Here is a 15,183-nt window from a genome sequence, read left to right as displayed (position 1 = left end):
TTCCTTAGTGTTTAATAAAGAAAAAGAAGATTAAGATAAAGAAAATCATCAAAAGAAGATTATATGAAATTGGTTAGTTTTGTAACTAAATTTAAATACATTGTAAAAAAAGATATTAAGTTTAAGTGTTATTAGTAGTAAAGTGTCTGTTTCTGATTGCCTAGAAATCCACCCTGAGATTAAGAGTCTAATTATATTATAAAATTTAAATAAAATTCTCCTATCTGTTAAATATTAAAGCTTATTATTTGAACCCAAGCTATTTATTAGATATGAAAATCAAGTTGAAACTATCAATAATTCCTTTTATTTATTTTTATTAATTTTTAAATATTACAATATATATATACCTGTTAATAAATAATGTAAATAATTCATGTAGAACTCAAAGTTCAAAGAATAGCTTTAGAAACCAAATAAATGTTCAGTTGGGATCAGTGGCTGATAAAAGTATATAATTTACAATAAATACATCTTTATTTATAACTTACATTTGTTAGACTTATATTAGATTTCATAATTACTGAAAGATAAGACTGATCACCATAAAAATTTAATGTTGTTTCATCCAAATTATTAGTTTTAGAAAACTCAGCCAAACAAGTATACTAATCAAACATTAAATTCAACAGAACACATTAAACCCTACCTCACTGTTAATTACCCACATCACTTAATTCAATGTAATCAATTCAAAACAAGCTGTTTCAAAAATATAAACAGCTGAAAAACATCACAGTTAGCCAGACGATCTTTCTCCACTCAAGTACGCAACAGAACTAACTGTTTACTCCAATACCTAGTCAATCCAGGGCCCTGTTTCATAATGAAAGCTAGTAGTATTAGTTCATAGTACAAGTATAGAAACAACGTGGTAATTGCACTAATACTTTTTTTTTTTATAATAGGAAGGACTATTAGTGATATTACAGGAGCTAAAAAGTACTAAAGTACAAGTTACTATTGTTTAAGTCAGTGTAATTGTATTAAGTTAATTCAACAAGACTAGTAGTATTAGTTTGTACTTTATTATGAAACAGGGCCCAGATGTCTTATCTACCTCTTAATATGGAAGGCATATTACAGCTGTTTATTTAGGTACCATAAACCGCCGCCATTATACCTGGAGTTTCTTATCACTCTCAATTCATTTTTAGACAGCTCCACTTACATCAATAATTCACTAAATTACTTTTGATTAGAGATTTATTTTTCTCATTTCGTCTTCTATTGGCATTATAATTCTTTTTGTTAAATAATCAGTATTATTAATTTATATTAGAGATTCAATATTTCTCATTTCTAAAGACCAAGCTCTTTATCTGAACTTATTTATCATAAATCTTTGGCTTATTATAATTCTTGATACAATTACAGCTGGTTTCTTTTAGGTTCTATTAACTAATGTCTTAACATTATAATTTAATTTTATGACAGATCTTCTTAAGTCATTAATTATCATTACTGTTCCATTTAATCATTTAACTAATCTTCAGCCTTCTATTGGCATTCTAATTCCTTTAGTAAACCATCATGTGCACTATTATTGATTTCTATAAGAGGTTCAATAACTCTAATTAATAAAAACACTGTTTGTGTCATCTAATGACACTGCTTTTGTAGGCCTGCCCCTTTGTCATCCATTGCCATGCTCTGCCTGGACTGAACTATTACCACAATGCCACGCGCATTTATTAACAATGCTCTATGCATACGCTCATAAGAGCACAAAATCCTCATGCTATGCCACAGCATATTATTTATAAATAATATTATTATTAATAATATTTAGTTATGAAGCATTAGACCATAACTACTACTGAGTTGTGGATGACTTTTTATTTTATTGAAATTGTTTTAAGACAATAATGTAATTTGTTATTGAGTAAATACTTCAGTTCTAAAGATATTGTTCATCTTTCCTTTCTATTATTTCGCCATTTAAAAAAAAATTGTAGCCCTTACATGTTGGTGTCATATGGGGGTACTGTTCTGGAGTGAATAACTATCTGAAAAAAAAAAAAATATATATATATATATAGTTGACCGTAAAACTTAAATATAAGAAGATGGTCAGGGTTGCGGTAAAAAAAAGGATAATTGTTTACCTCAGCTCCCCCAAAATGGCGGAAGTCAATTTTTACTGAACGTGAGTGTACTGACGGCCCCGAACGGACCCGACTAGTTAGGATACGAAATTAACCACCTTTCAAGAGGGAAAATTTCTGTCTCTACACACTTACTCCTTTTTCTCTTTGTTAAAGGTTAGCTTATAATACACCACTATTTTCGGCAGCAGTTGCCATTACTTCTTCTGACTTATAAATATTTTATAATATAGACGTTTACTTCTTCTAACTTAAATTTATTATACGTTAAAAGAACGAAATTATAATACTTAGACTCTGTAACTTGAAAATAGATCGGAAGCATTTATTTTATATGATATTTTAAGATAAGAATAAGAAAATTGTTTAATAGTTAATCTGTATATCATAATAAGGTTCGTGATACTTTTTTTTATCTTTTTATTTATACCCGCACCTGTCAAATACAAAATTGACAATGAGTAGACTGCTTGACTATTATATTAATTAAACAAATAGCATATTAGTGCACCTCTAACCATCTTTTCCTCATCTATATCATAGAGGGTCAACAATCTTCTCATAATTTTATATTTGTTAAAGAGGGAATATGTATTGGGTTTAAAGAATAAAATTCTATTTAGATATAAGGATAAATAACGGGGAAAAATGAATGAAAAAAACGATGAAAAAATAGTGAAAATATAGAAACAAATAAAGTATTTGTTACTATCATTTATTTTAAATTTACTATACCATGCCTATTTATTATTAGAATCAAAACAATTATTTAACTAGGTATAAATATGACTTCAAAAGCTTAAATAGTTAGTGATTGTTTTAAAACTAATAACCATAGATTTATAGGATTTAATATGACTTGTAGTAACACCATAAGTTCCTGCCTAAAGATTTGTTTTTAAAATATTTTTCCACAACGGATGGAAATATCGATAGAAAGCATACATGGGTTCATTTCATTTCATTTCCAGTTGGTGTGTTAGACTCATAGACTCCACTAAGGTAGTGGAGGATTTCACTACTACCATTTCCTAGTAGAAATTCCCTCTAGTGATAACATCCCTGTTGAAGTTGTGGGGAATTTATTTTTCAAACGAGCGGCTGGGAATCGGTCACCTCTGGAGCTTCTCGGCTCCGTTCGGGACCGTCAGTACACTCATGTTCAGAAAAGATGGGCTACGGCCATATTGGGGGAGCTGAGGTTAACTTTTACCAAAAAAAAATAACAAATAGTTTATTATCAATTAGTTTAATATCCATGTTTTGATCCCATGCTGGCAAATCGATTAATTTTAGCTTTTCGGATTTCAAGCATATTAGGGTACCTATAAATGTGCTTGGGGTTACTGAAATCGAAAATTAAATCGATTTTGTGATTGCATCCTTGCGAATAGATTTATTTTAACGATTCGGATTTCAGTCTTAATAAATAAATCGATTCACAAGGGCGCGATCACAAAATCGATTTCATTTTCAGCACCCCAAACACATATATAGGGACCCCAATATGCTTGAAATCCGAAAAGTTAAAATAAATCGATTTGCCAGCGCGAGATCACAAAATCGATATTAACTTTTACTAACTGTTAACTGAAATCAAAGATAAAATTGATTTTGTGATCGCATACTTGCGAATCGATTTATTTTAACTTTCAAGCATTTTGGGGTACCTAAATATGTTTTCAGGGGTGCTGAAAACGAATGTGAGATCACAAAATCTATATTAACTTTTCGTTTTCAAGCATATTAGGGTCCCTATAAATGTTTTCGGGGTGCTAAAAACGAAAATAATATCGATTTTGATATGTCGCGTTTGCGAATTGATTTATTTTAACTATTAGCATATTGGGGTCTTTATATATGTGTTTGGGTGTGCTGAAAATGAAAATGAAATCAATTTTGTGATGGCGCCCTCGTGAATCGATTTATTTATTAAGCTTGAAATCTGAATGGTTGAAATAAATCGATTCAAAAGCAAGTGATCAAAAATTTGATTTTATTATGGTTTTCAGCACCACAAAAACATATATAAGGAACCCAATATGCTTAAAATCCGAAAAGATAAAATAAATTGATTCACAAGTATGGGATTACAAAATAGATATTAACATTTCGGATTTCTAACATATTGGGGGCCTTGTATACATTTTAAGGGGCCTCTACATGTTGGCCGAGCCATGGCGAACTCAGACATACGCGAGCATGGGGATGGGTGGCTTGGCTTGGTTGGCTTAGGCTCGTTGCCGAGCCGTCGAGAGTCGGTTTTTGGCCACAGATCAAAGGGGTTCGTGAGAGCGCTCGTGTAGCATCTACACCATTGTTCTTTGTCTACTTGCAACTGAGAGCTGTTAGGAGGTTAAAGGTGTTCGTTGGTACTTTTTATAATAAGTTTTATATTTAATCTTATTTATTTATTTTTAATTTCCTTTCATTTTCATTTTTTGTAATAAAAATAATACAATCCAAGTGCAATGGCTGAAACGACTAGTACGTCCGCCATGCTTGCCTCTCTGAATAACACTGACATGTGGATGGTCCGCTCTTTGTTTACCGAGCATTTGTACGAGCCTCCGATCCGTGGCGAGCGGCCAACATGTGGATCCACCTTTAAGTAGGTTCTTTTGTCAGCAACCAAAGGAGCCGCCGGGCTTAGGCAGAGACCCGATCGGCAAAACATTAAAAGTAATGTACAGACATATGTAGATAAAAGAGGTTCCCAGGCACCTCTGGGTAAGGCAAAATACATAATATAGATACATGAATATATGAATAAATTTCAATATAATACGTGTATGGGGAACCCCTAGTCGGACTTAGAACCCCGAAGTCCCGTACACGGCATAGGATCACCAAAATTAGGAGAAATTTTTTTAAAAAGTTGAAGTAGTTGAAACTGATTTAACAGTACATAACTCTGAATTATTGGATGAAAATATTGATGAAAAGGTTGAATATTATCAATTTGAAATTAATGAAAATTGTGAACATTTTGAATTAGTAATTAATGAAAATTTTGAATTTGAAATAAATGAGAAATAAAAATAAAATGTAAGAGCCCAAACTGAATAAAATAAAATAGAGTTAAATGAAAGTTGTTTAACGTAAACTACTTTAAAACAACAAATTCAACCCAAACACTAATTTTACTTAAAAATAAATTTTGGAGGATTGGAAATAGGGTATTTGATAAGCCCTTCAAGGTATCCTTAAAGATTAAATCAATGTGGTATGGTACCTGGTTGGTGGTAGCCAGGTGAAGGTGTTACATTGTTTCTGTGTTCCACAGCCGAAGTAGATTTTGAGAAAGAAGACATTGAGAACCATCAGTCATCAAAGAAGAATATAAAATTGGTTAGTTTGTTCTACCTAGAATTTGATTATGATTGTAAAAGTAGCTATTAATTTAGTTAAGTACCAGACCTGAGATAAGAGTCAATAAAGTTATATAACTGAAAATAAAATTCTCATATCTATTTAATATTTAATTTATCCATTCAAACCTTGTAGTCATCACAGCTATATTCTAGATCTGAGAAAAATATTTACTATTAAATCTCCTTTTAATTATTTTAATAAATCTGGAATATTATTATTATTATATAAGCAACAGACCATGGAGGTCTAAGTCCTCGCACGTTGTATTAGGAAATACATTGCGCGTTTCTTGATGTAAAATGCCCAGGGGAGAGGTTGTGAGTGAGTTTTGTATTATTTTATGCTTAAAAAAAGCTGGGGTGGGATCGGGACTCAATTTGACAACCTTAGGGTTGGTAGACTGGCGCGTTGCCATGGACAGGCTTCGCAAATAGATCAGTCTTTGAGAGGACTTCAAGCGTTTCATTTCGCACCCCTCTCTCTCCTATTATTTTTAGTTCCACTTCAGTAAAAGATAACTTTTATATATATTTTAAAATTATTAAAAATAAAATAAAAAGAAATTTTATATTTTTTAACTTGTAATTCTGATATCTAAAAGAGATAGCTTTGGTTGAAATTTAAAAAGTTTAATATCTAATGGATAATAGAATTTTATTTAAGTTTTATAATATTAAAGAGACTCTTAATCTCAGGGCGAGTTGCTAGGCAATCAGAAACAGACACTTACAATAATTACACTTAATTAAATTAATATCTCTTTTACAAATGTATTTAAATTTAGGTATAACAAAACTAACCAATTTTATATACTCTTCTTTTGATGATTCTTGGTATCTTCTTTTCTATATTGCTATGACCTATTCAAAATGGCTTCTAGTTCTTCCCTCAAAGCTATGTCTCTCTTACAACAATGGCTTCTAATCTTTCCCGCTTCCAGCCAACGGACGTCCTCTCATCAAACAATCCAAACTTAGAGTATTTTCCTTCTTGATTGTCTTCCTTTTTCAAAATGTCCACTCTAGCTGGACAGAAATTGATGAGGACCTCCTCATACTGGAAACATCATTTCTCCTCCGCGCCCAAACAACGAATGCTCTAAAAACTAAAACCTGCCTCGATGTTCCATGTAAACATCGATTATTGCACAACAGTTAGGGACTTGAACAGCTGTTCAACTTATTCATTTGGACAGCCCTGATGAAGCCCTGCAAAGTGGGGCGAAACGCTGGAAAATAAATAGTTGTAAACTATTTTTGTTTCACTTTTGACCGCAACCCTGACCATCTTCTTATATATCAATTTTTACGGTCAACTATATATACATACATAACCAAAATCATTTATATATAAATATCAACTATTGATTAAAAAAGAGTATATTACAATATATATATTTATAAGTTACGGTCTGAGTCAGCTGTTACTTCGATGTCAGCTGATTGAGAATATCAGCTGATCGAATGTATATAAAGAGATGTATTCAACCCAGTAAAGTCAGTATTTTACAGCAGCCCAAGCGAGTTAGATCTTATTTCTTCTTCTCTTTTTAACATTTTGCTTTTACTGATACTTAAGTTATATATATACACATATATTGTTCCTTATCAAAATGTCTACTCTTGTGCTAGACAAAGGATGATGATGACCTCCTCCATCCAGGAAACATCATTCCCCACCAGTGTCTAAGCAACGAATCCTTTCAAAAAACCTAGTTTTCTTCCTTCCCCTTCTCTAGGTGTTAGTTCTCAACATCAATTGTAGCACTACGGTATTGAGTTTGTTCTTATGATTTCCTTTATGAATAATTTTCTTTAATATGTATTCTTAACTTATATTTTTTCTTAAATGTACTGTAATTTCAATTATGATGGGAAGTTAAAATAAAGTTTTAAAAATATTTAAATCTGCTCAACATGCGATTCAACGAACTTTGGCAAGACACGCCCCGCCATCTGGTTTGTTTTGAATAACGATCTTTCCACTCCATATTTGACTGAACAAAATTGGTTAGCTTTCTTTTTGGTTTAACAAGTCAAATGAACAATATTGAAATGATAAATAAAATAAAAACATATTAAAAAACTTTTATACATAAAAATATACTATTTACTCAAAAATATACTATTTACACAAAAAGAGGATATTAAAAAATATATATATTTGATGTTTACACCCCTAATTCGGGGTCTACCTATATTCAAATAAATAAGGTATGTTTAGAATGCCTGCAAGAAATGTGCTATAAAAACTCACCAGAATCACCAAATTTTGGTGATTGAGACCATACGCATAAGCCACCAATCCAAGTAGAAAGAACTTCAAGTTCATCATTTAATAATACAAAATCAGCATCACTTCCAAAACACAGAGTTCCTTTTGTTTTTTCAATTCCTAAAGCTTGAGCTGGATGTAATGTAGCAGCTTCTAGTGCTTCAACAATAGTACAATCTACAAAAAAATATTTTTAAAACTTTTTCGTCAAACATTATTGATTTCAAATACTAACTAAATTTAACAAAAGAGTACATTAATATCCCATAAATTTTATTGTTAAACAATCAATATCCAGTTAATATGAATATATATACATACTTGTTACACATTTTTCCCATTAACCAAGAACAAATATGTTATTAGTATTTTAACTAATCTCCTCATTCCTTGGACTAATCCAATTTTTGTTCCCTTTACCTCACTGATCTGTGATGAGGGACTTATTATCAGATTGAACTCTTATTCAGAATAATATGCTGTGTTATTTTTTTTTATTTTTTTTTTTTTTACCTTTCAAATGCTAATTATTTTATTCATTTGATACATGTACATATCATTCTACAATTTAGATTCTGTTCATGTATAAAAGATATTAAAAAAATTAGCATTGGAAAGGTAAAAAAAAGAACACAGTATATTATTCTCTTAGGGTCGAGCCATAAGTGACCTCCGTTTTTTTATCAGACATTTATTTTGCTCTCATTAAATAACAAAATTATATTCATTTATTATGTACACACCACTATTACCTATAAACATCTCCCATATTCCTGACAGTTTATCAATTCCTTCCTTCTTGGTTGGTTTGGACTAGAAGAAATTTTCGACAGCCTGCCTGACTGGCTCTTCAGAATTGAAGGTTTTTCCATTCCAAAACCCTCCTTTTTCAGAGGTTAAAAAAAAAAACAGTTCAATGTAACATGTATCACACAAAACAATTGACAAAAACTAAATGAAGCCTCCTCTATATTGTGAAAAAAAAAACTTGTAATGGTAACTCATGGGTAGATAAGAACAATAGATTCTACTTAGCTGCATCGGAAGTTACTTATGACTAGACCTAATAAATACGAGTTCAATTAGATTAAATCCCTTATCACTGATAAATGAGATATAGAGAACAAAATGATTATAAGTAATGAAGGTATTAGTTAAAATTTACAACTAAAACATTTGTACTCAGTTAATTAGAAAAATGTGTACCAAGTTTTATCTTGACCAACCAAACATATTAAAATGGTAAAAAAAAACTAACTTTTTTACCGAACTTGAGGTCATAAATTTTTTACCACTGTAATGACTGAACATTCTAGATCCTTGCCAAAATTTCAATTGGAATTTTTCTTCCACAAGAAGGAACCAAATAACAGCACATACACTTAGTGGTATTTCTGATTGACATATTTTACAGAAGCAGATATAACAAGACTATTTTTAGCACTGATGTGAGCCTCCAATGCTCATTGTGTCAGGAGATCCCCACAACCATTCAGTGTTGCTAACTTTTGAAAACAAAATTCACACAGCATGACAGCCCAACAGTAATTACAATAAGAAATCTCGCTAAGTGCGAGATATGCACTGTAATTTAGTTCCTTCTTAAGGAAGAAAAAATTCCAAATGAAATTTTAACACAGATCTAGAATCTTCAGTCAATACACTGGTTCCCCATCTGTCAAAAAATTTATAACTTCAAGTTAGGCCAAAAAAATCACCATTTTTGTGAATTTTGGTTGGTCAAGATGAAAATTGGTACACATTTTTCTAATTACTTCTAAACCACAACTCCCCATATCCGAAATGGGAGCTGAGAGCTTATTTGCCAGTATAGTATTTATAGTTGTACAATGTGCAACATGAATAACAAGTTTCATCAATTTTTCTGTGTATGCAAAGTGCAAGTGTTATGTTTTTAGGTGATAATGTTCCATTAATAAAAGGAAGATGGTTCGGGTGAGATAAAAATAACTCAAATAGTAAATAAACTATTTAAGTTACTTTGACTGCAACTGGACCACCTTTTATTAATTATACACAATCAATCAACGATCTTCCAATATGTTAATAAAATATGCTAGAAAAATTAAAATTGAAGATAATAAATACCTGTGGATTCCTTGAAAAATCTAACACATTTGTCCATCGTAGCTACACTCCCACATAAGGTAGTTGTATTCGCAATAAATGCTTGGTTACTTTTAATTTCAATTTTTTTATCACCAATGTGGTGAACTCCTTCATCAAATCCCATTGCAGATATAGCATCTGTTACCAGAATCGCTCCTAAATATATTAAAAAAATTAATTTTTTAAAATAGGAAATAAAAGTTTAATTTCTACTAAAAACTAATTTATTAAATAGTTGTTACCATGACTTTTTCACAATTTATTAATTTTTAGTTTAAAGGGCATATCTTGATAATTTGGCACTCCACGGTGTTGTTCCAAAAAATAAACAATAATAAAAATGAAAATGAAAAAATAATTTTATTTTGGGACAAAAGACTCTTAAGAATAATTACATGGTTTAGACTTAATGATAAATTGTCTGGAAAATATTTACAAAATTGTAGCATTTAAGTCTAAATTACAATTTGATGTGGTAATTAATATTATGGCTATACAGATTGTTTACATAGAAACAGAGGTTTGATTATGTAGTAGGTGAGGGAGTAGAAGTTGCTTAAAGAATGGATGAGGATAAGTGAATATAGAAGGGGAGATAATTCCAGAAAGAGATTGCATAACTAAAAAAGGATTTGCAGAAGGCAGTTCTATAAGAGGTCATGTATAAATCAACCAATTGGGATCTAATATTTGATGAATGGATGGATGAATGTAAAGTATGGAGATCAAGGATGTAGATAGGTTTATTTGCTTTAAATACTAGGAAAAAACTCAAGTAGGTATTGCCATCGGGAAGTAGAATAAAACCACTTTAACTTAGTATACAAACATGAGAGCGCATGAAGCAATTCATGAGTCTCTTCAGTTTCATCTCTAGCCCAGCAGATAGCTCTCCATAGACCAAGCAATCACAGTCTAAGTTGGGGAAAATGAGAGAGGATATAAGGAGCTGACAGGTATTCTGAGGAATAGAATCTTGGAATCGTTCAAGAACAGTTACGGATATATATATGGTCTGATAAATACGATTATTCCAGGAGAGGTGTTCATTGAAGATGACTTCAAGGTTTTATATAATGGAATAGAAGTGAATTGGTTGATTTTGAGCTAAAGTAAGGGATAATAAGGGAGAGAATAAAGGAAGGACTAGGAACCAATGAGGATGACCTCAGTTTTCCAGCATCCAACTTCAGATAATTGTTTAACATTCATGCGTTAATACTATCAATATATTCTTGTATCTTTTGGATGGCCTCAATCATATTGGTTGGTAGGATGGAAAGATAAGTAAATTTGGAGATTACTAGCATATAAATGGAATCAGGAAGATCGTTGGTGTAGATGTAGAAAAGGGTTGGTGAAAGTGAGGACTCCTGAGGAACACCTTGTGTTAGCCAAAGGGAAGAGAAAAGAGAATTAGTCGGAATAATGATTGGGAACAATGTAACAAGGAGAAGAACCACTTAATTTTACTAATTAATGAATGAAATTATAAATAAATCATAACAAATGAATAAAAAAAGAACGATTATTGGTTTTTATAGAATCATAATAGACATTTCATGATAGTACAATTTTAGGATTAAATCTAAACATTTATTTTTACTTTCAGATTTACAGTTTTTTTGCTACTATTGTATATTGTATTTTTTAACTCAACTAAACAAAAAGAGTACATACACATTCTATAAAATAAATATTCTCAAGGCCAAATACTACATCCTTATAACATCTTAAACCAATTCAAATTCTCGCACTACTAACTGTTCAGTTGTCTAGATTTCTAGGCCTTATATCAATGATCAATGTAATTTGGAATCTCGATGATCTTACCATGATGGGATATGGGATAGATGCGATAGATTAAAAGGCTGGATTAACAAAAGACAAAAAAAATGACCTGTCACAGTCATTTATTTAAAATGACAAATTTTTAAATAACACATTTAAAAAAAGACAAATGTAATATTTAAAAAATACATTTTTGTCTGATCACTATTATTACTTAGAAAATAGTTTACATAAATACCTCCACACATAAAATAAATTAGTCCCACTATGTAGTTTATTTACTTATTAATAATTCTTCATGAGGTTCTTCTTACTTCTACAATAATATATTTTATCTTCTATTAGTATCATCTACTATTATTATATACTACATATTATATACTACAATATCATATACTAGTACAAGAGCCCAAGAGGAGAAAAAAGTCAGTTATCTCACCCCAATTTTTATTATTTTAATGAAAACTATGTATAATTAATAGTAAAAATTGATGAGTCTGCCAAGTATAAGTAGGGAGAATAAAAAATGGCGGCTATTTCAAAGTGATAAAAAAAACTAATTTTTCATTCGGAGCTCTATATCTTAAAAATTAGGAACAACACAAGAAAACCTAAGAGAACGTCATTTAAAGAAGAGAAAATTTGCTAAAATATGAGCCCTAATAGACTTATTTACGTTAAATAGTTTTCGAGATATAGCTTTTTAAAAAGAAACATTTCATAAAAATGTTGTATGGGACATACTAAAAGATCAGTAGTTAGTGAATTTATTTTGAAAAATTTGTATCTCAAAAACCATTTGACGTACAGATGTCTATTAGCACTCAAATTAAAGCTAGTTTACTGAGCTATAAAGTAGTATATGAGCTATATGATGTTTATCTTTGTAGGAGTAATAGTTTACATGAAATTTGCTAAAATAAATTGATTTATAGTTGTTCGGACAAATTTTCATTTGCCAAATTTATGTTCGTATGTGAATATCATAAAAACTACTACCCCTACAAAGATAAGTGTCATAAACTACTTTATAGTAAGTTAAATTTCCTTTATTTTGAGTGTTGACAGACATATGTGCATCTTATGGGTCTAGAGATATATTTTTTCAAAATCCAACATTTTATACGAACAACTAGAAATTAACATTTTGTGAGTTTATTTTGTCAAATAGCATAAAAACTACTACTCCTACAAAGATAAACATAATTAACTATTTTGTAGTAAATTTAACTAGCTTGAATTTAAGCGCTGGCAGACATCAGTACCTCCAATGGTTTCTGAAATAAAGTTTTTCATAAATCAAATTTATTGTCTGAACAATTATAAATCAATTTATTTTAGCAAATATCATGAAAACTACTATTCTTACGAAGGTAAGGGTAATAAACTTCTTTATAGTCCATTAAACTAGCCTTAATTTGAGTGCTAATAGACATCTGTATGTCACATAGATTTTTAAGAAATTTGGCTTTTTAAAAAGCTATATCTCGAGAACTATTGTACATAAATAGCTCTTTTAGGGCTAATATTTCAGCAAATTTACTCTTCTTTAAATAATGTTCTCTTAGATTTTCTAGTGTTGTTGGTAGTTTTTAAGACATAGATCTCCGAATGAAAAATCAATGGTTTTTTAAGGTTTTGAACAGCCGCCATTTTTTAAACCCCCTACCTATACTTGGCAGACTAATCAATTTTGACTAGTAATTTTATATAGTTTTTAGTGAAGTAATCAAAAATTGGGGTGAGATAACTTTTTTCTTCCCGGCTCTTGTACTATATCTACTTAATTTAGAGCCCTGAAGAAGACCTGAAATTCAGGTCAAAACCTTGACACAAATAAATAAGTTTTACTTAGTTGTGTATCTTTACTGAATGTACCCACAACTATCTTCTCTTTATATCAATAATTTTTGATAAACCAATGTATATAAAAGTTGAAGTCAAAAAATAATTTTTAAAAATGGGTTATTTTATTTCTGAAATACCTACTCCTGATTACAGGACTCTAGTTGATGTATCTAGCCACTTATTATCCATCAATATAACACCAGTTTATTAATTAAGAACAGAAATTAATGTTTTGGGAGAAACATTTAAACATGAACTTCCCGGTTCAGTGTTCTGGAAATGGATTCATGAGAATCAGATTATCATGAAGTCAGATTAGCGAGGTTCTACTGTGTGAGCCGTATATAGGACCCAGTGACTGATAAATCTGACTGACACAACATATATTCAGAGATGTAACAGCCATGCACGTTGGGGTGTGGTTTCCAGACTGCTTGGTTCAGAACATTGTGGGTTCAATTCACAACTAGGGCAGTAAATGTTTATTTATCGGTAGTCCCAAGAAATGATTTTTGACACTCATACCATGGTTAGTACACAACAACTTCAAAATAGCCACCAGGGGTTGGCAAAAAAGATCGCTAGGCCCACTTGCCAGACTAGTTCTCCCACCAGTTATCAATCAATACAAGTACCAAAAATCCATATACTCAGGCATTATAAAAATTTTAAAATACATAAACACATTTAAATAAGTCATAAAAAATTAAATGATTAAAAATAATACCTTTAGGTAGAGACCGATAAGCTATTCTAAGACTGGAAGGATGGGTATGAATACCATCCGGAATTAAGCCAAAATATACAGGATTTTCGCAAGTAGTTCCCAAAAGGCCAACTAAACCAGGGTTTCTGTGATGAAACTGCGAATTGAATATAAAAATTTATAAACATATATAAATATATATACAAATACATACTAATAAAACAGAAACACACAAAGTAAAATACTCTTCCCAACGATCTATTAGATAGATAAGTGTGCAGTTCAATACTACAGTTTGATGAACTCCTGTGCATATACTTAACACAAAGTAGTGCAAGTGATGAATTTAGTTGATCTGGTCATGCCAAACATTGATTGACGCAGTCAAAGTAAGAAAAACTTCTTGCATTATAGCCACTACACTAAATTTAAAAAAAACTATATCTACTAGTACGCAGTTCCAACCATGACACCTAACAAGTAGGAGTATAATCATAAGCCCGGAAAATTGATAATATATTCCAAAGAAGTGCCCCACATGTTGCTTGACATTTCACACTCAATCAGAGTTGGGCAAATATTATTCGAATGACGAGAGACAAATACTTTTTTATGATTGGAGAAGTTTGTCGGGGGGTGCGGTCAGCAAAGAACAACATAAATAAACAAAACCATATTTATTTATTTTATGCCGACGTTTCGACCTGACTTAATTTTTATTTTATTAATTATGTTATTTTACTCACATATTTAATTACTTATATATAAATACCTTTTATTTACCACTTCTTTCATTACATTATTTTTATCTATATTCATTCTGTACAATTATTTACTTTAATCATTCTATATACCTTTCATTCACTGGTTATCTTGTTTTTTTTCTTAGTCCTGACGAAGGCTATAAATTCTGGCTGAAACGTTGGCACTAGTAAATAAGTTTTTTAACTT

At 30.7% G+C, this 15,183-nt stretch overlaps 1 protein-coding gene across 4 annotated transcripts in view; it reads right to left on the bottom strand.

The window, feature by feature from the left end:
- LOC106690138 (N-acetylglucosamine-6-phosphate deacetylase) overlaps positions 1 to 15,183 on the bottom strand; it is an 83,754-nt gene that overhangs the window by 31,217 nt on the left and 37,354 nt on the right. For 2 of the 4 annotated variants that reach the window (XM_014435462.3, XM_014435464.3), the window contains 4 exons: positions 14,254 to 14,389; positions 9,867 to 10,043; positions 7,740 to 7,934; positions 1,821 to 2,009 (listed from right to left, as the gene is read on the bottom strand). In XM_014435462.3, coding sequence (XP_014290948.1) covers positions 1,975 to 2,009; positions 7,740 to 7,934; positions 9,867 to 10,043; positions 14,254 to 14,389 — 543 coding nt within the window. In that variant the 3' untranslated portion in view covers positions 1,821 to 1,974. Of the gene's footprint in view, positions 1 to 1,820; positions 2,010 to 5,343; positions 5,475 to 7,739; positions 7,935 to 9,866; positions 10,044 to 14,253; positions 14,390 to 15,183 lie in introns of those variants that run through there. The other 2 variants (XR_001344536.3, XM_014435463.3) reach the window with 2 other exon arrangements.

The sequence above is a fragment of the Halyomorpha halys genome, unplaced genomic scaffold (assembly GCF_000696795.3).
Source record: "Halyomorpha halys isolate HHAL.00 unplaced genomic scaffold, Hhal_1.1 Scaffold1589.1, whole genome shotgun sequence".
Classification (NCBI taxonomy): Eukaryota; Metazoa; Arthropoda; class Insecta; order Hemiptera; family Pentatomidae; genus Halyomorpha; species Halyomorpha halys.
Note: the sequence above shows the minus strand (reverse complement) of the source record. Positions and strands in the feature narration are given on the sequence as shown.